This window comes from Cebus imitator, unplaced genomic scaffold, assembly GCF_001604975.1.
Source record: "Cebus imitator isolate Cc_AM_T3 unplaced genomic scaffold, Cebus_imitator-1.0 Scaffold265, whole genome shotgun sequence".
In the NCBI taxonomy this organism is placed as follows: Eukaryota; Metazoa; Chordata; class Mammalia; order Primates; family Cebidae; genus Cebus; species Cebus imitator.
Window position 1 is genome coordinate 2,357,708 of NW_016107580.1, and position 10,392 is coordinate 2,368,099.

General features: G+C 40.4%; 2 protein-coding genes across 6 annotated transcripts in view; one reads left to right on the forward strand and one right to left on the reverse strand.

The window, feature by feature from the left end:
• Positions 1-10,392, forward strand: part of STK33 (serine/threonine kinase 33) — a 194,334-nt gene that overhangs the window by 88,195 nt on the left and 95,747 nt on the right. The window lies entirely within an intron of this gene.
• On the reverse strand, positions 7,017-8,774 carry LOC108283791 (keratin, type II cytoskeletal 8-like). Its single transcript, XM_037728431.1, has one exon. It carries the CDS (start codon positions 8,704-8,706, stop codon positions 7,252-7,254), a length of 1,455 nt encoding a protein of 484 aa, XP_037584359.1. The 5' UTR covers positions 8,707-8,774; the 3' UTR covers positions 7,017-7,251.

Here is a 10,392-nt window from a genome sequence, read left to right on the forward strand (position 1 = left end):
TCAGTATATACATGCATGTGTGTGTTGGGTCATAATGTAAAAATGCATTTGTTGGCTGGGTACGGTGGCTCATGCCTGTAATCCCAACACTTTGGGAGGCCAAGGTCGGAAGATCACCTGAGGTCAGGAGTTTAAGTCCAGCCTGGCTAACATGGTAAAACCCCATCTCTACTCAAAATACAAAAGTTAGCCAGGCATTATGGTGGGTGCCTGTAATCCCAGCTACTTGGGAGGCTGAGGCAGAAGAATTGCTTGAATTTGGGAGGCAGAGGTTATGGTGAGCTGAGATTGAGCCATTGCACTGCAGCTTGGGTGACAGAGAGAGACTGTCTCAAAAAGAAGAAAAAGTATTTGTTATTGTAGATCAGATGAAAAACATTTGAGAAATACTCAACTAGACTGCAGATCTTTGTGATAGGAGTCAGATTATAGGTGCTCACCAAATGCTTGTGGAATTATTACATTTGCCTCAGTTGTCAGTTTGTATTAAAAATGAGGGGCTTGTTTACCCAATCAATTTCTAATTGGGCTTATGTGGAGATACAGGTTTTTCATCAGGGTGCCTTTAAGTGTACCACCCTGCCTTCCTTATTTAGTCTTCTTTAAGATAAATGGGGTTTAAGACATAGGAAGGGTTTCCTCCTTCCTCCTTCACCTTTACCACAGGACTCATCAAAGAATCTTTGCTGGGTGTGGTAATGATTTAGACTCATTCCCTGTCTCATCCCCACCCACAATGTGCATTGAGTATTTATAATTTATCAGGCAGCAGTATAAGCATTTTATATTTGCTAACTCATTCAGTCCTCATTAGAAGCCTCTGGAAGGTGCTTTGTTATCTCCAATTTACTGGTGAGTAAACTAAAACACAAATAGATGAAGTGGATTAAGATCACAGACTTAGTAAATGGCCAGGATTTGAACATAGGCAATCCTTGGGTATTGTAGAAAGAACACAGCACTTTCCAGAGGAGAGAGCTAGGCTAGAGGGTTGGCTGGCTCAGGGAGTTTTACTCAATCAAGGCTCTTTTTGGGGGCAGGACTGCTAGAAGGCCTTGCCTAGTCTTTTTTGTATTTCAGATAACTGAAGTTAGGCGAATCTGGAAAATGGACTGCATTTTCACTTTTTGCTTAACATTTTGATGATATGTGTACAAAGCTTGAGATAAATGACCGCATGTCATTTAAGTTAAATCCATATTTAGTTTGAAAAGCAATGATCAGAATTGGAAACCTGAAGTATAATCTCTACTATATAGGATGCCCCATGGCTAGCACGTGAATAGACACTCAGAGTAAGCAGTGGAGAGAGGGATTATTTATAAGTAAACATATATGTGTATATATATATATATGTGCATATGTATATGTATGTGTAACTATATCAAATTAAAAAAGGTAAAAGTGTGTATGTGGGTAAATTTTGTTGACAAATGTAAGAGTGAAAGTGGCCATAAAGGAGCTTGTGGTAGGCAGAATAATGGTCCCACAAAGGTGTTCATGTCATAATTCCTGGAACCTGTAAAAAATGTTACCCTAGATGGCAAAAGAGACATTGCAGAATTAATTAGGGTTAAGGATCTTGAAATGAGGAGATTTTTTCCTGGATTATCCAGGTGGGCCCAATCTAATCATGTGAGTCCTTAACATCAGAGACCTTTTCCAGCTGTGGAGAATCAGCACGGAAACAGATTCTCTCCTAAAGCCTCCAGAAAGGAATGCAGCCCTGCTGACACCTTGATTTTAACCCAGGGAGACTGCTAGATTTCTAACCTACAAAACTGTAAGATACCGAATTTGCATTGTTTAAGCCCCTGAGTTCGTGCTACTTTGTTATAGCAGCAATAGAAAATGAATATAATGCTCTTTAGTACCATACAACTTATCAAAAAGAGAGTTTCTCTGAAGGTAAGTTTCCTTCCACCTGCTCAAAGAAGCTGAAGCTTAGCTTCAGCTTTGGGAAGTTTAGCCTTGGAAAGACAAAGTTAGTAAGGGTAGTTTAGCTTTAACTGATCTTCAGTATTTAAAAGGCTGTCATATGGAAAAAAGATTAGATTATTATGTTGAGTTGGAAGAATTTTATGTCAAGAGTTGAGGTTATAGAAATTGTGACAATTATAGCTATCAAAATCAGACTGGTGGCATTGCAAAATGTAAGCTCCCCTTCTCAGGAAGTGCCCTGCAATAATAATACAACATGACATTTTAAAACCATTTTGTAGTTTACCAAAGGCTTTATGTTCATAAGTCATCCCATTTAATCCTCAACAGTGTGGTTAGTCTTAATTTTCACATTTTATGTTTAAGTAAATGGAGGCTAACAGCTTAATGTAACTTAATAAACGGTTCACAGCTAGCTAGTAAGGGCAGAGTTGGGAGTTGAGTGTTTTAGGAGTTGAAGGCCAGTGCCTTTCCTACTGCCTCATTCATTCATTCCTTCATTCATTTGTTCACATTTATAGAGTGCTTCTTTTGACAAACACCTGGATAGGGCAATAGGAGTAAAGTAATGAACAAGGTAAGTGTGTTTCTTATCCTTAGCGCTTATGGTCTGAGGAAAGAGAAACTGGGAATTTCATAGAGCATGACTAATGCTGTGTAGGAGGAAGTAGTGTGTGATCCAAGAACACACAGAAGGGTTACCAGGTCAGCCTTAGAGGTTAGGGAAGCCTTCTTGGAAGAGGTGATGTTTAAGAATGGTGTTTAAGTGATCCAGAAAATGATGATCTTGGGCAGGGGGAGGATGGTAGGAAGAAGGTCCCACGCAGAAGGAATAGCACACATGGAAGCACAGAGAGGAGAAAAACTAAATTGACAGCTGTCCGAGAATGTTAGAGGAGAGAGTCCTTCCACTATTGAACCGATTTGAAAAATGTTTTCTAAGGCTCCTTCCAACTCTAACATTCAATAAACCTATGAAAAAATATAAATTTTTAAATAGCTAACAGACTACATGGCTTCATTTGGTGAACTTTTATCATTAGCTTATATATCAGGCATATACAGGTGTAAATCAGGATGCTAAGCACTGAATAAGAATTTCGAGATGGAACCAATAGGCTCTTCCAGGAGAAAAGCAGACAATTTATGGCTATCCAGTGGTGTGCTGGTAAATATTTAACAACCACCTTTCCAGAAAAATAAGCCCTGATTTATAACATTTGCCAATTCCATGGTATAAGCACACCTACCATGGCTAATTTTAAGCTGCCATCACTGCTGTGGAGTTGGGAAGAAATGTGCATGAACACACCATTGTGTAGTATTTTCAGCACACAATACAGTAGGCACAAAGAACTGTAAGAGCATAGCATAACTTGTGATAAAATGATTAGGAAGTGATGAATTTTGAGTATTTATTACCTTCGTTTCTATATAATTTATGTTTATATAATTTATTTTCCTTTTTTTTTTTTTTTTTTTTAAAGAGACAGGGTCTTCCACTGTCACCCAGGCTGGAGGACAGTGGCGTGATCATAGCTCACTGAAGCCTCGAACTCCTGGGATCAAGTGATCCTCCTGAGTGTCCCAAGTAGCTAGGACTACAGGCAGGACACCACTACGTTTGGCTAATTATTTCTTATTTTATTTTTTATTTTTGTAGAGATGAAGTGTCCCTGTATTGCTAGGCTGATCTTGAACTCCTGGCTGATCTAACTCCTGGCCTCAAGTGATCCTCCCACCTTGGTCTCCCAAAGTGCTGGGATTATAGGCATGAGCCATGGCACCTGGCCTATAATTTAATTTTTAATAGTAATTGTATTTGACAACAATATCTCAAAATTCCTGAAAATCTAACAGTTGGCTCTTGCAAGTTGATGCAGGCCAGTGTCAGCACATTTCAGCAGCTACCCTTGGAAATGCTGCTTAGAGCCTTGGCATTGTGAGAATTGACCCAGTTGTCAAAGGGCTCTCTGTGCTTCATACAAAGCTTACATATTCCTACACACAATGTAAATAATGATGTGTTGGTTCATAAGAGCAGCCGCTGTCAGTTTCATGGGCATGGAGTAGAAAAGCTCCTATCCACCCCTTCCTCTGAATCCTGTTTTTCAGCTTTGCCAGGCTTATGTCTGGCTAACATAGTCTGTTGCACTTATTTTATTTGTTATTGTGTGGAGGAGATAAAACATGGAGCGGGGAAAATTTTCCTATTTTATATGAGTTCTTGGCAGAGCAAACAAATTACTATTTTTAGCCACTGGGAACTTAAGGAGTACAGTTTTAAAGTCCATTGTGAAACAATTTCTGTATAATTCTGTTTTTTTTTATTTATTTATTATTTATTTTTTTTTTCCCATTTATTTATTTTATTGTATTTTAGGTTTTGGGGTACATGTGAAGAACATGCAAAATTGTTGCATAGGAACACACATGGCAGTGTGATTTGCTGCCTTCCTCCCCATCACCTACATCTGGCATTTCTCCCCCTGCTATCCCCCCCCAGCTCCCCACCCCCCACCGTCCCTCCCCTATGTCCCCCCAACTGACCCCAGTGTGTAGTGCTCCCCTCCCTTTGTCCATGTGCTCTCATCGTTCAACACCCGCCTATTCTGTTTAAAGCTATTGTGTTTCATTTGATGTTTGCTACTTGCTGAAGAAAAGAGTCCTACCTATTTAAAACACAGAAGTCAAGTTCAAGTACAGGAGACATGTAAGAAAGGGAAGAGAGCTCCTTTAGAGTTACTTTATTATATGGATGAGATTGGTGACAAGTCAGTAAAAAGAATGAGACCTAGTGTGCTAGATCATCATAATAAGAGGCTGGAAGGTGTAGACTGGGAGAAATGAAGGGCTTTCCACCCAAGGAAGAAAGAGTGGTGAATTTGAAGTGGAACTGACTAAAATGCCAGTCAAAGACATAGATCCTTTAAGCTGGGAAAGCATTTAGGGTTAATAGTTTCAAGATGAGGACTTTTTAAACTTTTAGTTTCAGGGGTCCATGTGCAGGTTTGTTATATAGATACGTTGAATGTGAGAAGGGTTTAGTGTATATGTTATTTTGTCACTCAGGATTGAGCACAGTACCCAAACAGTAGTTTTTTGAATCCTCACACTCCTCTCACCCTCCATCCTCAAGTAGGCCCCAGTGTCTATTGTTCCCTTCTTTGTGTTCACATGTACTCAATGTTTAGCTCCCACTTATAAGTGAGAACATGTCGTGTTTGGTTTTCTGTTCCTGCATTAGTTTGCTTAAGATAACGGCCTCCAATCCATCTATGTTGCTATGAAAGACATGATCTTATTCTTTTTTATGGCTGTGTAGTATTCCATGGTATGTATTTACTACATTTTCTTTATCCAGTCTACTATTGATGGGCATTTAGGTTGATTCCATGTCTTTGCTATTGTAAATAGTGCTGCTGAGATGAACATATGCATGCATGTGTCTTTATGTTTATAAATAATGATTTATATTCCTTTGGGTGTATACCCAATAATGGGTCGAATGGTAGTTCTAAGTTCTTTAAGAAGCCGTCAAACTGCTTTCCACAGTGGTTGAACTAATTTACCTTCCCACCGGAAGTGTATAAGCATTCCCTTTTCCCTGCTACCTCACCAGTATGTGTTATTTTTTGACTTTTCAAAAATAGCCATTCTGACTGTTGTGAGATGGTTTCTCATTGTGGTTTTGATTTGTATTTCTCTAATGATTAGTGATGTGCATTTTTTGTGTGCTTATTGGCTGCATATATGTCAAATTTTGAAAAATGCCTGTTCATGTCCTTTGCCCACTTTTTAAAAGGGCTGTTTATTTTTTGCTTGTTAACTTAATTTCCTTATAGACTCTACATATTTGACCTTTGTCAGATGCATAATTTGCAAATATTTTCTCCCATTTGGTGGGTTGTCTGTTTCCTGTGTTGATAGCTTGTTTTGCTGTGAGAAGCTCTTTAGTTTAATTAGGTCCCATTTGTCAATTTTTGGTTTTGTTGCAATTGCTTTTGGTATCTTCATCATGAAGTCTTTGCCAATTCCTGTGTCTAGAATGGTATTGCCTAGGTTGTCTTCCAAAGCTTTTATAGTTTTAGATTTTATATTTAACTCTTTAATCCATCTAGAATTGATTTTTGTATATAGTGTAATGAAGTGGTCCAGTTTTAATCTTCTGCATATGGCTAGCCAGTTATCCCAGCACCACTGATTGAATAGGGAGTCCTTTCCCCATTGCTTTTGTCAGCTTTGTTGAAGATTCAATGCTGGTAGGTGCGTGGCATTATTTCTGGGCTCTCTATTCCATTGGTCTGTGTTTGTCCCAGTAGCATGCTTTTTTGGTTACTGTAGCCCTGTAGTATAGTTTGAAGTTGGGTAACAAGCTTCACTTTAATTAATCTTGGTAAATTTTTAGGGATGACTTAATTTTTAAAAATTTAGATATAATTTATATACCACAAAATTTATCATTTTAAAACATATATTTTCATGGTTGTACAACCATCACACTATGTAATTTGGGAACATTTTTATCTCCCCACAAAGAACTCTCATACCTATTAGTAGTCACTTCCTAAGCCCTGAAATACAGTAATATGCTTTCTGTCTCTTATGGATTTGTCTATTCTGAAAATTTCATATAAATAGACTCATGTAATATATGAGTTTGTATCTAGCTGCTTTTACTTAGCAGAATATTTTCAAGGTTCATCTATGTTGTACATATATCAGTGGCCAAATAATATTGTGTTGTTTGTATATACCATGTTTTGTCTGTTTATTCATCAGCTGATGGTCATTTGGGTTGTTTGCAGTGTTTTGGCTATTATGAATAATGCTGCTGTGAACATTTGTGTACATTTTTGTGTGAACATATTTTCCGTTATCTTGGGTCTAGGAGTGGAATTGCTGGATCATATGGTAACTCTGTGTTTGACTTTTTGAGGAAATCCCAAACTGTTTTCTGGCTATACCATTTTACATTCCCACCAGCAGTATATGGAGGTTCTAGTTTTTCTACATCTCTTCATATCTTCTCTAGCACTTATTATTATTATTATTATTATTATTATTATTTTTCTGAGCTAGCTGAGATTTTATTTTGGACCAAAAAAAAAAAGCCAATTGAATTGTTTTGCAGCTGGAGGCATGGGCAAGGGGGGTCCCCAGGCTGTAAACTCCACGTGGGTGGGCTGAGGGCTAGGGCTGAGCGTCGGATGGGTCTCCCATTCCCTGTGCTCCCCTGTACAGCAACCTCCCTCCCAGGCTCTGGGGCAGCCTCAGGAGGGGCAGGCTGGGAGGGGCTGCTGCAGCTGTTCACTTGGGCAGGACGTCAGAGGACTCAGACACCAGCCTCCCATCGCGGATCTCAATCTTCTTCACAACCACGGCCTTGGTGGAGCTGGTGCGGCTGAAGGTGGAGCCCGCACCAGAGCCAAAGCTGGAGCCCAGGCCGTAGCTGAGGCCGGGGCTTGTGAGGCCCCCATAGGCAGAGCTCAGACCACCTGCATAGCCGCTGGTGGTCTTCGTGTGGATACTCATGTTCTGCATCCCAGACTCCAGCCAACTCTCCTTGCCCTCCAGTAGCTTGCGGTAGGTGGCGATCTCGATGTCCAGGGCCAGTTTGACGTTCATCAGCTCCTGGTAGTCACGCAGCTGCCGTGCCATGTCCTGCTTGGCCTTCTGCAGGGCTTCCTCCAGCTGCTGCTGCTTGGCACGAGCATCCTTGAGTGCCTGCTCCCCGCGATGCTCAGCATCTATAATGGCGGCCTCCAGGGAAGCCCTCTGGCCTTTGAGGCCCTCAATCTCGGCCTGGAGCTGGCTGATGTTCCGGTTCATCTCGGAGATCTCAGTCTTCGTACGCCGCAGATCATCCCGGTGCTTCCCAGCCAGCTTCTGCAGCTCCTCATACTTGATCTGGTATCCGCTCTCCGCCTCAGCCCGGCTGTGGTTGGCGATCTCCTCGTACTGCGCCTTGACCTCAGCGATGATGCTGTCCATGTCCAAGGAGCGGCTGTTGTCCATGGACAGCACCACAGACGTGTCCAAGATCTGGGACTGCAGCTCCCGGATCTCCTCTTCATATAGCTGCCTGAGGAAGTTGATCTCGTCAGTCAGTCCTTCCGGGCGAGACTCCAGCTCTACCTTGTTCATGTAAGCTTCATCCACATCCTTCTTGATGAAGACAAATTCATTCTCCATCTCTGTACGTGTATTGATCTCATGCTCATACTTGTTCTTGAAGTCCTCCACCAGCCCCTGCATGTTGCCAAGCTCTGCCTCCAGCTTCAGCTTCTCCTGGCCCAGAGTCTCCAGCTGCCGCCTCAGGTTGTTGATGTAGCTCTCAAACATGTTGTCCATGTTGCTCCGAGCCGTTTTCTGCTGCTGCAGGAGGCTCCACTTGGTCTCCAGCATCTTGTTCTGCTGCTCCAGGAACCGCACCTTGTCGATGAAGGAAGCAAACTTGTTGTTGAGGGTCTTGATCTGCTCCTTCTCCTGGGTCCGCACGGCCTGGATGTTGGGGTCCATGTCCAGCTTAATGGGGTTCAGCAGGCTCTGGTTGATGGTGACGGCGGTGATGCCTCCCGGGCTTATGCCGCTGGCCCCCGCATAGCCTGCACCCAGGCCACCGCGGAAGCCAGTGCTGCTCACTCGGGAGAAGCTCGAGGAGCTCGAGCGGGCACTGGGCCCACTCGTGAAGGAGCGGCTGCTGAAGGCCCCGGGGCCAGTGGTGGACACCCTGTAGGACTTCTGGGTCACCCTGATGGACATGGTGGAGGCAGGAGTGGAAGCAGGCGGGCTGAACCAGGGAGAGATTCCAGAAGGAGCGGATAAGCTGCTGCTTCGCACTTATTATTATTTTAGGATAGCTATAGAAGTGGAGCTATAGCTATAGCTATCCTAGTGAATATGAAGTGGTATCTTAGGCCTTTGATTTGTATTTTCTTGATGACTAAAGATACTGAACATCTTTTCATGTGCGTATTGGCCATTTGTATATTTTCTTTGGGAAACTGTTTATTCAAATTCTTTTCCCATTTTAAAATTGGGTTGTCTTTTTATTCTTGAGTTGTAAGAATTCCTTATATATTCTTGATGCTATACGCTTATTAGTTATATGATTTGCAAATATTTTCTTCCAAGTCTGTGGGTTATCTTTTTCACTTTCTGGATAGTGTTCTTTGAAGCATAAATGTTTCTTATTTTGAAGTTCATATATCTATTTTTATTTTGGTTGTGTGCTTTGGTGTCATATCTAAGAAACTGTTGCCTAATGCAACATCACAAAGATTTAACTCTGTGTTTTCTTCTAGAAGTTTAATAATTTTAGTTCTTATAATTAGGTAGTTGATCTATTTTGAGTTAAGTTTCATATATGGGATGAGATATGGATCCACATTCATTCTTCTGTGTGCAGATATCCACTTGTCCCAGCACCATTTGTTGAAAAGACTGTTCTTTCCTCACTGAATTGTCTTGATACCTACCCTTGTCAAAAATCAATTAGCCAGTTGGTGTTTACATGTATATAGTCTTATTTCTGGACTTTCAATTCTGTTCTATTGATCTATATGTCTATCGTAGGCTAGTACCACAGTGTTTGGATTCCTATAGTTTTGAAGTAAGCTTTAAAATCTTGAAGAATGAGTCCTGTAACTTTGCTATTCTAAATCCTTGCATTTTCATATGAACTTTACAGTTATCTTGTCAATTTCTGCAAAAAGGTAGTTGGAATTTCAATAGGGATTGCATTGAATTGGTAGATCAATTTGGGACATATTGAATCTTCCAATACATGAAGATAAAACGTATTTCCATTTGTCTTTTTAATTCCTTTCAGTGAAGTTTTATAGTTTCAAGTATACAAGTCTTGCACTTATTCTATTATTCTTTTTATACTATTGAATTGTTTACTTCATGTCATTTTCAGATTGTTCATTGTGAATGTGTAGAAATACAACTGATTTTTATATATTGATCTTCTATAACCCTGCAATAGTCATTTATTAGCTGGTGTGTGTGTGTGTGTGTGTGTGTGTGTGTGTGTGTGTGTGTAGGGGGGTGTTCGTATGTGTGTATGTATGCATTCCTTAGAATTTTTTACATACAGGATCATGTCACTTTGCAAATAGAGGTAATATTTTCCTTCTTCCATTATAATCTGGATGCTGCAGTTTATTTTACTTTCTTGTTTAATTGCCCTGTAGTCTAGAACCTCCAGTACAATACAAATGGTAAAATAGAAATGGTGAAAATAGATATTCTTGTCTTATTCCTGATTTTAGAGGAAAGCTTTCAATCTTTCACCATCAAGTATGATATTAGTTATGGGTTTTTAATAGACAACTTTTATCAGTTTGAGGAAGCTCCCTACTATTACTTGTTTGCTGAGTACTTTTTTGCTTTTTTTTTTTTTTTTTTTTTTTTTTTTTTTTTTTTTTTTTTTTTTTTTTTTTT